Source organism: Dermacentor albipictus, unplaced genomic scaffold (assembly GCF_038994185.2).
Source record: "Dermacentor albipictus isolate Rhodes 1998 colony unplaced genomic scaffold, USDA_Dalb.pri_finalv2 scaffold_18, whole genome shotgun sequence".
In the NCBI taxonomy this organism is placed as follows: Eukaryota; Metazoa; Arthropoda; class Arachnida; order Ixodida; family Ixodidae; genus Dermacentor; species Dermacentor albipictus.
Genome location: NW_027225572.1, coordinates 6,975,573 through 6,993,745, shown reverse-complemented (window position 1 = coordinate 6,993,745; position 18,173 = coordinate 6,975,573). Strand labels below are relative to the sequence as shown.

The window sequence follows — 18,173 nt, the reverse complement described above, 5'->3', positions numbered from 1 at the left end:
ACGCACCTTTCAACCTTTGCACTGACGTGGTCAATTCGCCTTTGTGGTGATTGGTTTGTGTGGTAAACAAAAGGAACATCCGCGCACTTTATCTATGCTACGACAACAGCTATCACAGCTTCTTTTATATATATATATATATATATATATATATATATATATATATATATATATATATATATATATATATATATATATATAGTGTCGGGCCCTTGGGCCCTCTCTGCAGCGCGCACGGGGGAAGCGTTTGAAAAGCGTGCCACAACGGCACTCGTCGCATGGAGCATGCGCATCGATCGCGGTATCGTAAGAACTCGCACGGGGACTGCCGGGAAGGTGGCTGCCCGATAAGAAGGCAGCGGAGACGGCACTCGGCGCTTCTTTGCGGGGCGCGGGCCTGGGGAGGCGCTGGTGGGGCGTGGCCCGTCTAGGTTTCTTTCCGAGCGTGCTGCAGAGCAGGGGGAAAAAGCGTCTTTGTATTGTGTCTGCATGAAAGAGTGCTCTTCTTCACTTTTGGGACTATCTGCGCGACTGGTTCGGCGCTTGCTTGCTTTCTGCGCTTTATGCATTCTGTTATCGCCCGAAAGATTGTGTTGGTTGATGGCTTGTAGCGGCCGTTCTTTCGTCGCTCTCTTTGCCTCGCTGTTTTGCTGCTTGCTTCTTTGCCTTGTTCTTTTCTGCTATTGGCCGCGAGGCTGCGGTAATTGTTTGAGTGCTACATTCTATCGTAAATTAAAGCGGTTTTTGTTCCTTGCGCCCTTGGTCCTTTGTCGTGCTGGTCGCGGCTCGCGGACCCCCTGAGCGAAGGCGAGGGGCCTTCATCTGGCGCCCAACGTGGGGCCCGATGTCGGAGCGAAACAAGTAGGCCTAGGGGGAATTGCCAGCTGCCTCGAGATGGGGGCGGTTCCCTTGTTCCCGTGCTCGTGGTCCCTGCGGTGCGGAAGCGTACTCCAGAACAAACAGAAAACAACGAGAAAAAAGGAAAACCAAAAAAGAAAACCCTAACTTATGGAGTCGGAGCTGTAGAGTATGACGACTTCAAGCCATCTGAGGAACCTGTATTTATATTGGGTAGAAAATACAGCACATTTCATGAACTTGATGACCTCAGGAACAATATTACATCAAAGGTCTGGCTGGCTTATCGAAGGAACTTCCCAGCAATTAGTGGAACAGACTACACCTCTGACACAGGTTGGGGATGTATGCTTCGGTGTGGGCAAATGGTAGTTGCTGAGGCCCTCATGCGACGACACCTTGGAAAAGATTGGCAATGGTCACGAGAAGCAAAAGATGAAAATTACCTGCGTGGCCTGCGCATGTTTCAGGACAAGAAGAACTGCACATACTCAATACATCAGACTGCACAGATGGGTGTTTCGAAAGGCAACGCCGTGGGCCAATGGTTCGGGCCTAATACCATTGCTCACGTACTAAGGAAGCTGTCGGCATTTGACAAGTGGAGCTCTTTTGCCATGCATGTTGCCATGGACAGTGTTGTAGTGATGGACGACACAAGGAAAGTATGCAGAGTTGAGACATCAGATGCTGAGGATGGCGTTAGAAATCGGACGCAGTCACATGGACTTGCAGCTGCAGCAGCAGATTCTTGGAAGCCTCTTGTGCTCTTTATTCCTCTGAGGCTTGGCCTGAGTGAAATCAACCCAATCTACTATTGTGGCCTCAAGAGGACATTCGCACTGAAGCAGTCCCTGGGCATTTTTGGTGGCAAACCAAACCATGCACCGCGGGCACTTTAATGCACCTACGGTCGGGTAAAGTCAAGAAGGGAGGGGTTGAAAATCATACTCGCCAAACCACTAGTACGATGCCTGATAAAAAGGACCAGGGCGCGCCCACACAAGATATGTCCAGCATTATTGCCCAGCTGACCGCGCTGCTCGAGCATCAAACAACCATAACCCCAGCAACCAGTTTCCGTTTGCAGCTCGCTGTGCCTACATATGAAGGCCACACAGATAAGAAATCGGTGGTGGATTTCCTTCAGGAAATGGAAGATAACCGCAATGCGGAAGCCATTACGGATGACGTTCTTCTTCAGCGTGTTTTGCCCGCCGCACTGACTGGGTCCGCCGCCCGCTGGCGTCGTCGCCAGTCATTCCAAAGTTGGGCGCACTTTGAGCAGCTACTGCGAGCAGAAATCCTTCCCCCCGACTACGTTGTCCGCATGAAAGACGAGCTTCGTGCCCGTAGTCAGGCGGAGGAGGAAAGCCTCCAAGAATACATACGGTCCTATCAGGAGCTTTACGAGCGTGCAGACCCTTCAGCACCCGAAACAGAAAGAGTCACCCGGGCAATCCGGCAAGCTCACCCACGCTTCCAGGCTTATCTAAGGGGCCGTACCTTCTCTTCCCTTGACGATCTCGCTAAAGGGGCGTCCGATATTCAGGCGGCGATGTTGGCCGAGCTCACTTACCAGCCTCCACCCCCGCCTCAAGCCTCCTTCGAGCCGTCTTGCGCGTGGCGCGGTTCTCCAATTGCAAGCCCGGGGAATATGGTACCGCCACCAAGGGCACTGGATCCATTCATTCACCGCACCTTTGCAACCCAGGTACCTTTCCGGCCTCCGGTCCGGGAACCTGCAACAACGTTGCGAGACACTCGGGGCCGCCGCATGCTTGTAGCGGCTGCCGCCCAATCAGGCGCAGATGATACATGCAGGAGCATTCCAGTCTGCTTCCAGTGTGGAGGACGAGGCCACTACAAGAGCCAGTGCCCCGAGCCCTCCTGGCTCCCGCCAGCAGGGAAACGACGAGGGCTGGCGGTGGTGAGCAGCTCCCAGTCGCCGGCCAACGACCTACCGCGCCCCGACGTCCCCTCGCACCATGCAGGCTCCGGAACGACCCCTCCGGCAGCAGCCGACCTCCACGTGGTGTTACTCGCAACATCGAAGCATCTTGCAGTGGCTGTCAAGCACCGAGCGGGGGCAGGCGTGTCCAAGACTACGAAAAGCCGGGTGTTTTGGTCGTCTCGCCATCCTGCTGCCATGGCGCTGAGCCGCGGACAACCTCGGCAGCGGAGAGGGGGAAAGAAACGGATCCTCACACTCGAATCACCACCGACAACAACGGTAGTAGCTGTACTGGAAAGGTGTCACCCCCCAGATCGAAGGCCCAGGATCTCGGACAAATGGTGAGGGCTTTGCCGTCCACGTTCAGTCTTCTTGACGCCCACCTTGACAAAACACCATTGGCGGTGGTCAGAATGGCCGGAATAGAAGTACCTGCTATTTTAGACACCGCCTCTGCTGTTTCAGTTTTCGGCAATCATGTCAAAAGCGCCTGCGAGACGAAACGTCTACACTTATGAAGTGTAAACACGACCCTTCGCATGGCATCCGCTCACGTTGCGTCAGCTACGTCAGCAGCCCGGTTAACGGTTCCCATTGATGATAAAAATTCCGGGAACGCTTCCTACACCTTCCAGGACTTTCTTATCCTGTGATTTTGGGCCGTAACTTCATCGCCAAAGCAGGAATCCTTCTCGATCTTTCTAAAGGCACCTACCAATACGACATGCATGCACATCCACTCAAGTTCATGACTAAGCCAGGAGAACCACAGTCAAATCTGTTTACCGCCAATATCTCTGCGGTCTCCGAGACTGGTAGTGGTATTCTCACTGTTCTGAAGTCTTTCACAGGATCTCCGGCATAGAAGACCAAAATCGAGGCGGCGCTTAAACCATTTGACGAAATATTCACGGAAGCTCCTGGAAGCGTTAATGTGCTTGCTCATAGGATCAACACCGGATGCGCCCATCCTATTCGTTTCAACCCGCGACCCCTGAGCATCCACAAGCGAGCGCTTCTTGATAGTGCGCTAGACGAAATGATCGCTACCGGTGCAGTAAGACCGTCTAAGAGCCCTTGGGCGTTCCCAGTTGTACTAGCACCAAAGAAAGATGGCACGGCGCGGTTGTGTGTCGACTACCATCAGTTGAACGCTGTCACAGTTCGAGACTCGTACCGAATCTCATCAATCGATTCAGTGATGTATTCACTTGGGTCCGCAAAGTTCTTTACTACTTTAGACTGCAGCAGGGGCTTCCTGCAAATTCCGATCGCCCCCTGTGATATTGCATGGACTGCATTCACTTGCCATCGGGGACTGTTCGAATTCGTCTAAATGCCTTTTGGTTTGTGCAATTCACCGGCAACCTTTCAGCGTGTACTAGATATTGTGCTTCAAGACGCGAATTTCAATTATGCGATGGCTTACATGGATGACGTGGTAGTGTTCTCGAATACCCTGGAGGAGCATCTCCTTCACCAAGCCACCGTTTTACAACGAATGCAGGCCGCAGGCATCACCATTAACCCTCGGAAGGTTCAACTGGTTTCGACCAGAATCAACCTCCTAGGTTTCATTGTGGAGCAAGGCACTGGACGACGCCAACCCTGCCGGTAGCGGAAACTACGACTGCTACATGCAAGAAGGAGATGGCCTGCTCATGCGGTACATACCTGCTTCCGATACGGATTGCGGTGAGTCTCCATTCCGTGTCGTTGTGCCTAGGAAGCTGCGCAAGCCTTTTCTAGAGTACGTTCATGATACCCGGCTCGCCGGTCATAGCGATGGCAAGAAAACATTTGAGAAGTTGTATCGCGTCGCGACATGGCCGCACACGAGAAAGCATGTCTTCAGATACGTTCGCACATGTCCCACCTGCCAGACCGTGAAACCGAGGGGAGGGAAGCCACCAGGCCTCATGCAACCAGTTGAGAGCCGATACCCACGGGAAATTGTGGCATGTGATGTTATGGGCCCATACCCCAGGTCAGCTAAAGGGAATCGATACTTGCTAGTGGTCACTGACCATTTCTCAAAATGGGTAGAGCTGTATCCACTACGCAAGCTGGATTCTGAGATAATCTGGGATAGGCTCTTGGAAGCATTCACCCGTTTCGGTTTCCCAGCGCAGCTTATCACGGACAATGCCACATATTTCACGGGCATGATATTCGTTGACACTTGCAAAGCTCTTGGCGTGCAGCACAAAAGGACGACACCATACCACCCTCAAGCCAACATCACGTAGCGTGCCAACAGAAACCTGAAGAAAATGGTGGTGGCTTTCACCGGGTGTCACAAGGACTGGGACGTTCGTATCCAGGAGATGGCTTTCGCCACAAGGACCACTGTAAAGCGGTCGACGGGGTTTACGCCAGCGGCTATTCTTCTCAGTCGCGAGCTCCGTTTTACTATTGAGCATGCATTCACCAACGGCTCTGAATTACCAACTTGCGATTACTCCACGTTCACACAAACTCTTTCCAGCCGCCTGGCCCACACTCTGAAGGAGGCCAGGGAAAACTTGGACCTTGCCCGCCTGGAACATGGCTAGCAATACAACACAGGCAGGTGGCCCCTGGAGTTCGCGGTCGGCGACGAAGTGCTCCGCCGCACGCACCCACTCAGCGATGCTGCAAAAGGGTTTGATGCTTCCCTCGCGCCTAGATGGGATGGCCCTTACGTGATCGCGAAACGTATTTCTAGCTTGGTGTACCTCCTGCGGAAAAAACACGGCAGCAGAGTAATAGGGCCCGTAAGCTTGCAGGACCTCAAAGTGTACTACGAGCGCCCATCAGACAGCTAACCGTGCTTCACTCATTAAACGAGTTCAGCAGTTAACGCGGCTGTGCCCAACATCCATTATCTGTTAATCGCGAATTTTGTACATATGCTGTCCTTGGATATCCTCGCCTTACGCAGAATTCCACAGTACCACTCCAACGGGCGTGACCAGCCTGGCTGCCACGGCGGCCCATCGAAACATCACCTACGTCGTCGGCCTCTCAACGAGGCGACCGATGTGCGCTAGTGTCGGTTGGGCGAAAAGTGCATTGTCTCTGAAAGAGCGCACGCCTGGAGCGCACGCCAATTGGAGCCGTCACGTGCTGCTCCGAACGACGCCAGACATCATGGCAGCCCATCGCGTGCCAACTGCCCCGAACCTTTTGCTTCGCAACACCCGTGATGTACTCGACTAGGACGATGCATGGTGCTGTTGTTACATAGTGTTGTTACATAGTGTTACATAGTGTTACATAGTGTTGTTACATAGTGTTGTGACAGTGTTGTGGACACCCAGGCGGGTGTCCGGTCTTGTACGGGGGGGAGTGTCGGGCCCTTGGACCCTCTCTGCAGCGCGCACGGGGGAAGCGTTTGAAACGCGCGCCACAACGGTGCTCGTCGCATGGAGCAAGCGCATCGATCGCGGTATCGTAAGAACTCGCGCGGAGACTGCCGGGAAGGCGGCGGCCCGATAAGAAGGCAGCGGAGACGGCACTCGGGGGTCTCGGCACTCAGCGCTTTTTTGCGGGGCGTGAGCCTGGGGAGGCGCTGGTGAGGCGTGGCCCGTCTAACCCCCGTATGCAGAAATGCAACTTAAGTCGAAGCACATGCTTGACTTCATTTAGATGACGCCTGGCGTTAACGTGCCCAAAGACGCTCACTGCGTTTCCCTCGGCGCGTTCCCGATAGGCGTCACTCAAATCAAGTCAAGCATGGGCTTCAACTTAAGTTGCATTTCTGCATACGGGGGTAGGTTTCTTTCCGAGCGTGCTGCAGAGCAGGAGGAAAAACGTCTTTGTATTGTGTCTGCATGAAAGAGTGCTCTTGTTCGCTTTTGGGACTATCTGCGTGCCTGGTTCGGTGCTTGCTTGCTTTCTGCGCTTTGTGCATTCTGTTATCGCCCGAAAGATTGTGTTGGTTGATGGTTTGTAGCGGCCGTTCTTTCGTCGCTCTCTTTGGCTTGTATATTTTGTTGCCTCGCCATTTTTCTGCTTGCTTCTGTGCCTTGTTCTTTTCTGCTATTGGCCGCGAGGCTGCGGTAATTGTTTGAGTGCTACATTCTATCGTAAATAAAGTGGTTTTTGGACCTTGCGCCTTTGGTCCTTTGTCGTGCTGGTCGTGGCTCGCGGACCCCCTGAGCGAAGGCGAGGGGCCTTCAACACACACATATATTTATATATATATATATATATATATATATATATATATATATATATATATATATATATATATATATATATATATATATGTACGTCCTGTCAAAGAAGTAATCAGCACGGAAATCACAGTGGGGTGCCTAAATTAAATTGTTGTGTTTTAGGTGCCAAACCCGCGATCTGGTTAGGAGACACGCTGTGGTGGGGGGCTCCGAATAATTTGTGCCAACTGGGGTTCTTTACCGTAGACATAAATCTGATTACACGGGCGTTTGAGTATTTTGACCATATCGAAATTCGGCCGCGGTGGCCAGGATTTAATCCCGTGACCTAGTGGTTAGCAGCTCAACACCATAGCCACTAAGCAACCACCACAGGTCGCGAAGTATTTGTCACAACAAAGCAAGCATGCTTACGACGTCGAACTGAAAGTGAGTTAACAAATCATTATTTTATGCCATTTAAGTGAGCAAATACAGCCGTGGACGTCTTTCAACTATCATTTGTCGCTTCATTACTTGGAGCGTGCCTTGCACCTCACAATTGTAGGGGTTTTGGCAAATTGGCAGGTAAGTGCTTTTTTCTCCGTTGGCAAAGTGCCTCGAGCATATTCTGGTACTGTCGTTCGGGCTCGTATGTGATGGGGCATTACCGCTGAAGCATCATAGAAAACAATAAGCTGAGACTAAATAACGGGAAGACTGAACAAATATGCGCTATCGTGCGCGAGCGAAATGCTAATTTTCGAGTACTCGACTTGTGCTGCAGTCTACTCCAACGATAGTTCTGTTTTTCTAAGTGCGAGAAAATATCGGCAGGAATGAGCTCAGTTCCAGCATTCGCGTCGTGATCTTGGCGCAGGAATAAACAAAGTGCGTACAAGGATCCAGCCCGAAGCGCCTACGAAGCTAGATATGACACGTAACAACAGCACGTTTGTTTAGGAGCAAGACGAGCTAAACAACAATCTAAACTTATTTACTAGAGCGGGAATGAGTTCACGCCTTCTTATGCAGTTGACGCTTTATTGTGCTTTTTTGGATGTCGCTGCTGGTTCTGTTTCTTATTTATTTTTGTTGTTTTTGCCATTTACGCCTTAGTTCGTTTAACAGAAATTCGCAAGACCGACACGAACCACGACGATCCACTTCAGCCGCCGGGTTGCTTCCCCTGGTTTTCAAGGGAAGCGGTGCAATTTGATACAGACATGCCCTTAGCGGTTGTGACAAGCCTTAACGCAGCAGTATCTGTGCTTGTTCTTATTATTCACACTTCTCACGAAGGAGCTGCCAAGAGGCCGCGGCGAATCCAGTGGAACATTGGAAAAGCAGGCTTTCAGGCGGGCCTGAATGCACAACGGACAATGGTGAAATGACGGTGACAGCCTACCCGCGGGTGCTAACCGCCGCTGCTAGGTGGCGCGATATGTACAGGCAAACTTCATTGCAGGGTGCCCATTGGCCTAATAACATGACATGGACCCTCGCGCTTTGCTTCCGCGCCATTTTCGCTAGAGAAGCGTCTACGAAGTAGCGAGGAGCGCATGCTGGCGCTGCTGCTACCCTCGACCAGTGTAGGTGGCGCCACGGTCAAGGAGGGAGCGTGAAAGAGAGGAAAAACGAGGACCAATGAAGGCGGAGGAGGAGAGTGTCGCTACTTTACGAAGTTTAAGGGGTTTTACGCGCGGCGAGCCTTTCCTCCTGTCTGGCTTGTGCGATCCGGTGCGTCGCTGCTAGAAAGTATTGTCGCGTGCTGCGAAACTGTTTCCAGATGTTTTAGATCGCACTTCGAGAAATTTACGCAATGTGCGTTGATATAAGGTCTTCAGGGAAGCCTTTCGGCGCATCGATAACAGTGCTCGGAACTATCTGTTGGGGGCGCGAACATGTGGCGCGCATTATCAACCCCGGTGTGTGTATGTGTTGTGAACTATTTTGCGTATATCGGTCTTAATTCAAAGAAAACCGGCGTCTCTGTGGTACCAGCATGAAATGGTTAATCTGCTCACTATCTGATCGCTTGGCGTAAGGACTAAAGCATAAGTGCGCATGCTGGTGTACGGCCAACCTAAGACAATCGCGAGACATCTAAGCGGCAGGCGCTAATAAATATTTCTTATGCACCGACATCGTTCTCACGCATTTACAGGTCTAGTAGGCATGAAATCACTGTATATATACGCTAGCCTCCCGCATGAAGCCGATGGCGCTGCTCAACACAGCGATCATTGCCGTTGGTGGACCAGCATGATACTTGTATGAGCTATGTGCTTCAGCATTGCCTTTTTGATCTGTAACGCCATAACAACCGAGACGGATCGCATAAAAAGAATGCGATGGCTATTTTAGAGGACAAAATTTCCGTAATACATGTGAGTGCGTCGTAGAAAACGGAACGAACACATCATAACAGTTCAATCATAGGTTTTTGAACAGAACAGAACAAATCATAGGTTTTTGTGCATGCTTCGCGCTTGCTTCTGTTTTAGATTTGATGAATTTTTTTTGCCTTTATATAGTAATTGGGTGGTTTTCTTTTTTTGTCTCTCGTATTTCGTGTGCGCGGGTGTGTTTCGTGTACATTTGGCTTTGCAGGATGGTTAGAACGTCCTTTCGCGCCCCGTGCTTCAATACGTGCAGCCGGGTGGAACGTTGAGTGTTTGGAGCCTTTAAATGGTAGCATGGAGGTGGCAAGACTAATAGCTATTAGTGGTTTCACTGTGTGTGTTTTGGTAGGAAAGTGAGAGCGTGGCCGCGTGGTTGAGCGTGTGCATGAGCGTGTCTGTCATACCTGGGGTCTCCACCGCACTGATTGCATTTGAAATATTAGTGAGAGTTCCTTTGCGACACTTTGAGGATTTTGATCCTGCGCGTATCTGTCATTGCTAAAAGGCACGTGCTGTGCATTGTTATAGTATTAAAGTATTTTCATTTTAAAAAGCCGTGAAATCCATGGCAAGAAAGCCGGGAAAGCAGGCAGTCCGCGGGAGGTCCCTAAAAGCAAATGAGGGGACGGATGAGAACGGAGAGGGAACCGAGTCAATCGGCACACACTGTGATGTCGATGCCAGGCAGAAGAAAATGGAGGCTTGCCAGGAAGAGCTTGTCAAACAGGTTGAAGAGCTCAAAAATGAGGTAAATGGGGATGGTGATGCAGTAAAGGTAGTGGAAAAAAGACTTGAATCAGCCGGGGAAAACCTGAACAGGGCCACCTGAACAGGGTCACCATTGTGAACGAGAATTGTCGTGACAATAGAACGCAGTCTCCCAACGTGACAGGGTAGGGAGTGTCAGCAAAGTAGGTGGAATGCGTGCGACGTGGCGACGGGTTAGCTGGAAAGAGCTGCACCTACCTTGATCTCGCCGCACGGAAAAAGCAGGAGCGCATGGGTCAGTGCCCCCTGTCAAGTCCAAATCACGCGGAAAAAGACAAAGGGAAGCAGGGAGAGGTAGTAGAGGGTGAAATGGTGATTCTCGCCGGCGACTCAAACCTGGCTAGGTGCTCAGAAGCAATTGTGGACAGGGTGAAAGACGATAAAAGAGTAAAAAAATATGAGGTTTTACATGCCAAAACCACTTCCTGATTACGATGCGTACCGTAGTGGTGGACACCGGAAATTTAGACGACCTGGGGTTCTTTAACGTGCACCTAAATCTAAGTAAACGGGTGTTTTCGCATTTCGCCCCCATCGAAATGTGGCCACCGTGGCTGGGATTTGACCCCGCGACATCGTGCTCAACAGCCGAACACCATAGCTACTAAGCAACCACGGCGGGTGCGATAAAACAATAGCGGTAGGGACATTTCCAAGGCGGACGCTGAGTTCTTTTATGGGGTGAGCAAAAGCGCAAAGCTCGCGGAAAATGCCCCCGTGCGCAACCTTGTCATAGCAGCAGGTGGACTAAATGACGTCTTAAACAGGAAAGGGACAGGACTAGCGCAGCGCTTCGCGAAGGGGGTGGACCACTTGCGCGAGCTGTCTCCTGAGGTGCAGATCATGGGGTGCACGGTGCCGGAGGTGCCTGTACGTCACAGTCACATACAGAGGCGTAGTGGCTGCTAATGAGGCTATATAGAAAATAAGCCGAGAGAAAGGCTTCGAGGTGGTCGAAGTAAACAGGGAAGTGAGGTGTGGTGGTTTTCAACGAGACGGGATCCACTTCAATTACAGGCTAGCACGAGAAGTGGGCTGGAGACTTGCTGGTCGCGCTGTTGCTCATTTAGGGGGCCCACAGGAGCTCAGGAGGCGAGGGAAGGTTGCAATGAAGAAGGTCCCCTAAGGGAACCTTAGTATAGCATCGCCGTCAATAACAGAAAAAGGAGGAAAGCAAGAAAGAAAGATCGCCATGAAATAGGCTACATAAACATGCATTGCGGCAGAAGAAGGGAAAAGTGGGCAGAGATTGAGGAGCAGTTAAATAGAGAACAAATAGGGGTGTATGCGGTTACAGAAACTCACCTTAATGACTCAGAAGAGCCGCCAATGATTGAGAATTATGTTTGGGAAGGGTGCAACACAACTAAGTCGGAAAGAGAGGAAGGGAGAGTTGGAATGCTCATCCATCAGGAAGCCAAATGGAAAAGAGTGAATTCAAAATGTCTAGAGCATCTTTGGTTATCATGTACAATGAGTCGGAAGAAAACTTGGCTGGGCGTTACATATTCGTGGACCGGAAATTATTGCACAGAGCAGAATAAAGTGTTAGTGGAGTGCATAGGCGCTGATATGAAGGGTTTCAGGAATGGTGCTGAAATTATTCTATTGGGTGACATGAATGCCCACATACAGGATTTAGATGGCTATACTGACTACAAAGGGAAGCCAATGCTAGACCTTCGTGAGCAACATAACCTCGTTATCGTGAATACAGGTCCTAAGTTTGGTCAGATCACGTGGGAAACGGGAAACCGGCAATCCACCATTGATTACTGTCTGATGACACAAGGAATGCGTGATAAGGTGAGAGAAATGGTCATTGATGAGGAAGGGTATAGCAGCATAGGGAGTGACCATAAACGCATCATTTTGAAAAAAGGATATGTTGTCGGGAAATACAGCAAAGAGTGCAAAATGGCCAGTCCAAATTTGAACGCTGAACAAATAACAAATGTAGTCACTAGAGTCGAGGAAAAACTCGGCAAATGGGCAAATAAAAAGTGGGTATATAGTGGGCGTCTAAGTGTAATAACGACAGAAATACGGAAAGAGAAACTACATGTTTGTTGGAAAGAAAAAAAAAAGATACCGAAAAGTTGATGAAACAAGGAGATACGAGAAGCGATCGCCGAACGACAAAGTATCCGGAGAGCACAGGCAGGCAAAGAAGGCGCAGTTGCCGCTAGAGAAAATAGCTAGTAAATGGGAAATATACCGGGAGAAAAAGCCCATGGTGCAAATACTGGCGCTAGCAAAACTAAAAGGTGAGAGTGAACGTTGGTTGTCAGAAATAGGATAGAAAAAGAAAGCCGCACCTAGAATTATATTACGATATCATCGAGCGATGCTCAAGAGACGAGCCGCCGCGAGAACGACGAAGTTGGTCGGTGCCCTTGGCACGAGCGAGTGTGAGCCTGGCTGCCTGGCTCCAGTGTAAATAGCGTGTAAATAGCATCTTTCGTCTGTGTATTTCCACACGTAACATTTCTGGTGGAGGTCAGCGATCACCGTCCTCACCACGGAACTCCGAAGTGGTCGGCACACCGAGCTTGTCACCATGCCTCCCGGTGACGAGCCCGCCACTGCAACGGCTTTGGTTTCTCCGACTGCTCCAATCGTCACGGTTGCCCCACATCGTGACCCAGGTGTGCTCTCTGGCCTGGAGGGACAGGATGTCGACGACTGGATCAAGCTCTATGAACACGCCAGTGCTAATCACAGGTGGGACCCAATGATTATGCTCGCCAATGTCATCTTTTAACTGGGCGGCACACCACGCGTGTGGCACCAAACGCATGATGACGAAATAACCAGCTGGGACAGTTTCAAATAAAAGCTACGGGAACTGTTCGGCGACCCCATTGGGTGCAAGACTGCCGCGAGAAAGGCTCTTGCGTCTCATATTCAGTCATGTACAGAGCCTCACGTTTCCTCCATCCTCGACGTCTTGGTTTTATGCCGTAAAGCTGACGATAATATGTCCGAAGCAGATAAAGTGGCACATGTGCTAAAAGGCATCGCCCACAACGCTTTCAATTTGCTTGTTTTCGGCAACGTCTCGACTATCGACGCCATTATAAGAGAATGCCGTCGCCTTGAACAAGCTAAGAGCCACCGTATCTTACACCACATTGCGCGGCTACCCAACACTGCTGCTACGTCGACATGTGAGGGTCGACCGCTTCAGACCACCACCTGTGACGACAGCGCCCGTATTGTTCGCCGCGAACTCGAAGCCACCTGTTGGCGAGCTTACTCCACGGCGCCTCCCGATCCGCCAGCAACCACCATTGCGATGATTCAGGCCGTCGTCAGATAGTAATTTGAAAACATGGGTCTGAACACCGTGTGTTCCACGTCTCGACCCAGCGTCCCCCAGTTATCTAGCTGCCGTCCTCGTTCCCGGCAGTCTTTTTCTGCCACATCTCGCCGCAACCCGTCCGAATGGCATACCCCTGATGTCAGGCCAATCTGCTTCCACTGCTGTCGCATCGGCCACTTCGCCCGTCACAGCCACAACCGATGGCCACCACCTCATCGGACTTATGCCGCCACTTATTCCTGCACCTTTGGACCTTCTGTACCCTATGCCACCCGCCATGAACCCACTACCGCTGAGGCCCCTGCTCCGAACCTTCGCTACAGCCGCTCGCCCTCACCTCGACGCCACCAGTCTCGTTCGCCTCAACCCCGGCGCTTCTCTTCGCCACCTATCGCCACCCGGCCCCAGCCGGAAAACTAAGCGCTGCAGCTTCTGGAGGGGAAGCTGCGTTGTCGACCCTGCCCTCAAATCCTTTGCTCACGTTACCTATTAACCGAAACCTTCTTGACGTTGACGTTTACGGCTATCCTGTCACCGCACTCATCGTTACAGGAGCATATCTTTCTATTATGAGTGCTGCCTTCCGACGACGACTAAACAAGCTCCTCACCCCAGCGTCGGCATGCGTCGTCTGCGTTGCGGATGGCGGTACTGTGCCTATCATCCGCATGTTTACGGCTCGTGTCAGCATCACTGGCCGCCACACTCCTGTCCTCTTCACCGTAATTGCTCATTGCCCCCACGACCTCATTCTCGGCCTCAATTTTCTCTCCGCCCATTCTGCTCTTATTGACTGCTCTTCGAGTACCCTTCGCCTTGAGTTGCCGATGCTCGCAGAACTTTCTGACGCACCCCACTTCCGCTTACGCTTCACCGGCTTTCTTCGCCTGCCGCCAGTCCATAGCCTACATTGAACTGTTGTCATTCCCTCCAGTTCCTTATGGCGAGTACCTCGTCACTCCTCTGTCCGACATCCCAATACCGTTTGACGTCACCGTGCCTCACAGTATATTTCCTATTACTGCGAACCACACTCGCATGCCTGTCGGTAACTTTGTATTTCCAAAGCAAATTCTACCGCAAGGTATTTGCCTTTCCACCATTGATTGTCTCGGCGACCAATAAGTGGGAGCGTTATCGAACGATGGTTCTCGCGAGCTTAGCAGGCCCCTCGCGCCAGCCTAGGGTGCCGATCCCAACATAAAGAAAATGATTGCGACGGACCTGTCCTCTATGCAGGCTGAAAAGCTTTGCGAAGTATTATCGTCCTACCGCGATATTTTCGACTTCGACGATCGCCCTTTAGGCCAGACGCTCGCGGTCAAGCATCCGATTTTTACTGGCGATGCTGCGCCAATTCACCAATGACCTTATCGAGTTGCTGCGTCGGAACGCCGAGTAACTGAAGATGAAGTGAACAAAATGCTCGATAAAAACATCATTGAGACTTCATTGAGTCCCTGGGCGTCACCTGTGGTGTTGGTTAAGAAGAAGGACGGCACGTGGATCTTCTGTGCAGACTGCCGTCATCTGAACCGCATTACAAAGAGGGACGTCTACTCACTCGCTTCCACGTATAGACGACGCCCTTGACAGCCTGCACGGTTTCAGCTATTTCTCGTCTATTGATCTTTGTTCGGAATACTGGCAGATTGCTGTTGACGATATGAACAGAGAAAAAACCGCGTTCATCACACCTTATGGCCTGTACCAATTTAAAGTAATGCCGTTTGGATTATGCAACGCCCTTGCCATCTTTGAGCTTATGATGGACTCCTTGCTCCGTGTTTTCAAATGGTCCACATGTCTCTGCTACCTCGACGACGTCATCGTCTTCTCGCCCATGTTCGACACTCACTTTGAGCGTCTAACAGCTATACTTGATGTACTTGGAAAGGCGAAGCTGACACTTAACTCATCCAAATGTCGTTTCGGCCACCGCCAAATTACTGTTCTGGGCAACCTGTTTGACGCTTCCGGAGTACAACCTGATCCCGACAAAACTCGTGCTGTCCTATACTTTCCGGTCCCCAAGACAGCCGCAGATGGTCGAAGTTTTGTAGGGCTATGGTAGTACTTTCGTCGTTTTATTCAAGATCTTGCGCCAATCACTAGACCCCTCACGAATCTTTGGAAGAAAGGCGTACAGTTCTCGTGGGGTACTGCACAAGCCGCCGCCTTCTCTCCTCTCGTCACTCTTCTCTCCTTGCCACCCATTCTGACCCACTTGAGCCCTGATGCCCTTACAGAATTGCGTACAGATGCCAGCGGTCATGGCGTAGGTGCCGTCTTAGCCCAGCGTCAGCGTGGCCAGGATCGCGTTATTGCTTATAAGAGCGGCATCCTCACACCATGGGAGCGCAGCTATTCCATTACGGAACGCGAATGCCTTGCTGTAGTCTGGGCGGTTGCGAAGTTCCATCCTTACCTTTGTGGTCGCCCTTTTTCCGTAATCACTGACCATCATGCTCTCTGCTGGCTCTCATTGCTAAAAGATCCTACAGGCCGGCTTGGTCTATGAGCTTTGAGGCTACAGCAATTTTCATATTCCGCGGTGTACAAGTCTGGCCGCCTGCACCAAGACGCTGAGAGTTTGTCGCGTTACCCTGTGGACGACTCTGACTCCTCCAATATTGCCAGTGCTTCTTGCGTATTCTCTGTATCCCAGCTGCTTCATTTCACCGACGAGCAAGACCGTGAGGCCTACATCAGAGCACTCATCGACCGTTTTGGCAGTCTGCGGCCAATGCTGCTCTATGCCTCTTCGTCCTCCGCGATGGTACTCTCTACCGTCGTAGCCTTCATCCGGACGGCTCTGAGTTCCTGCTTGTAATACCTGAACACCTCCGCTCCACCGTTCTAGAAGAGCTTCACAACGCACCAACGGCAGGATAGCTCGGCGCATCTCGAAGCTATGACCGTGTACGTCACCATTTTTTTCTGGCCAGGCCTTGCCTGTTCCGTACGACGTTACGTCGCCGCTTGTGAACTTTGCGAACGACGCAAGAAGCCTTCACAGCTCCCCGCTGGTTATCTGCAGCTGCTCCACATCCCTGCCGATCCCTTCAATCGTGTCGGCTTGGACCTTCTTGGCCCATTTCCGGAATCTACATCAGGAAACAAGTAGGTTGCAGTCGCGGCGGACTACGCGACCCGCTACGCCGTAACCGGTGCTCTTCCGACCAGTTGCGCAACTGACGTTGCGGACTTCCTCCTACATATAATTTTGATGCATGGTGCTCCGCTTCAATTGCTTACAGACCGCGGCCGCACCTTTTTGGCCAAAGTCATTGATGATATCATGCGTGCTTGCTCAATACAGCATTAATTTACCACCTCATACCACCCCCAAACGAACGGCCTCACTGAGCGTTTGAACCGCACCCTTACAGACATGCTATCCAAATACCTTTCAGACGACCACCGTGACTGGTACCTGGCTCTACTTTACATTACCTTTGCATACAACTCTTTCAGTGTCAAAACCCTATTGGAAAATCCTATTTAAATTCAAACTGGGTTATACAGGTTTAAACTGGTTCTAACAGGGACCTGTTTAACAACAAACAGGTATAAACAGGACCAGTTTACACATGAACAGGTTTGAACGGGGTCCCGTTTGGCATGCAAACAGGTATAAACTGGACCAGTTTACAAACGAACAGGTCTGAACGGGGTCCCGTTTGGCATGCAAAGAGGTATAAACAGGACCAGTTCACACACGAACAGGTCTGAGCGGGGTCCCGTTTGGCATGCAAGCAGGTATAGGCACGACCAGTTCACGCAGAAATGGGTCTTAACAGAGGCCCTGTTTGCAACTAAACTGGCTTATACTGGACGCAGTGGCACCATATAGGGTCGCCTGTTTGTCACAGAAGCTGGTTTAATCTGGAGCTTTGTGACCACTATACTGGATGGCATCATGCATACCAGTTTTGTGCTTGAATAGAAATGGGGAGGAACTTTTTTATTGTTCGACATCCTGACAATTTAGCCCCTAGTGCTAAATTGGGGCCATTATCAAGCTCTACAGAAATTGCGTGACCACCTAGGAACATTCACAGACCAAACTGCGATATGCTAGCTGCGAATATCAAACCGATTCCCGGTCCTGCCCAGTTTAAAAAGACAACAGGAATTCCTGCTGCAAATACAGAAATTTCTGTTGTACGACAGAAGTTCCTAACGTTTCTGTAGTTGCGACAGACATTTCTGACGTTACGACAGCAATTCTGACGTCACAACAGAAATATTCGGTCACGACGGCCAGGAGTTCTGAAGTCGCAACAGAAGCACTTTCCGTCGCGGCCCTTTAAAATGTCAGCTTCGCATCGATGGTGTACACTGTACTTTTTTCTTGCGCGGTATTCAATCGTGCTTCTCTGAAGTCGGCAATACTGATAGCACCGACACCGGTATTAAAGTCGACGTGGACAATTGTTATAATTGTGCCGTGACGACGCGGCACCAGCAACACCCTACCGGCCTCCTCAAAATCGGGGCCGCTGATTAAAATCATACCATCTGCGGGAATGGCTGCGTATCCGCTTTGTTTTATTTGGTAAGATGGGGCACACAGTCCTGTGGACTTACAAGTGCGGTTACACTGACACATTAGTTAATTTCCCAGAAATATTGCACAAGCTTATGCGAAGCGGAAAAGAAGTTTTGGATTGTTCCACAAAGTTGCGTGAAAAGCTTTCTCGCTCGGGTCTCATTAA

At 50.8% G+C, this 18,173-nt stretch overlaps 2 protein-coding genes across 17 annotated transcripts in view; one reads left to right on the top strand and one right to left on the bottom strand.

Moving 5' to 3' along the window:
- Positions 1-18,173, bottom strand: part of LOC135908735 (uncharacterized) — a 1,076,237-nt gene that overhangs the window by 317,402 nt on the left and 740,662 nt on the right. The window lies entirely within an intron of this gene.
- LOC139052097 (cysteine protease ATG4B-like) lies at positions 286-1,760 on the top strand. Its single transcript, XM_070529200.1, has 2 exons — positions 286-306; positions 885-1,760. Exons 1-2 carry the CDS (start codon positions 286-288, stop codon positions 1,758-1,760), a joined length of 897 nt encoding a protein of 298 aa, XP_070385301.1.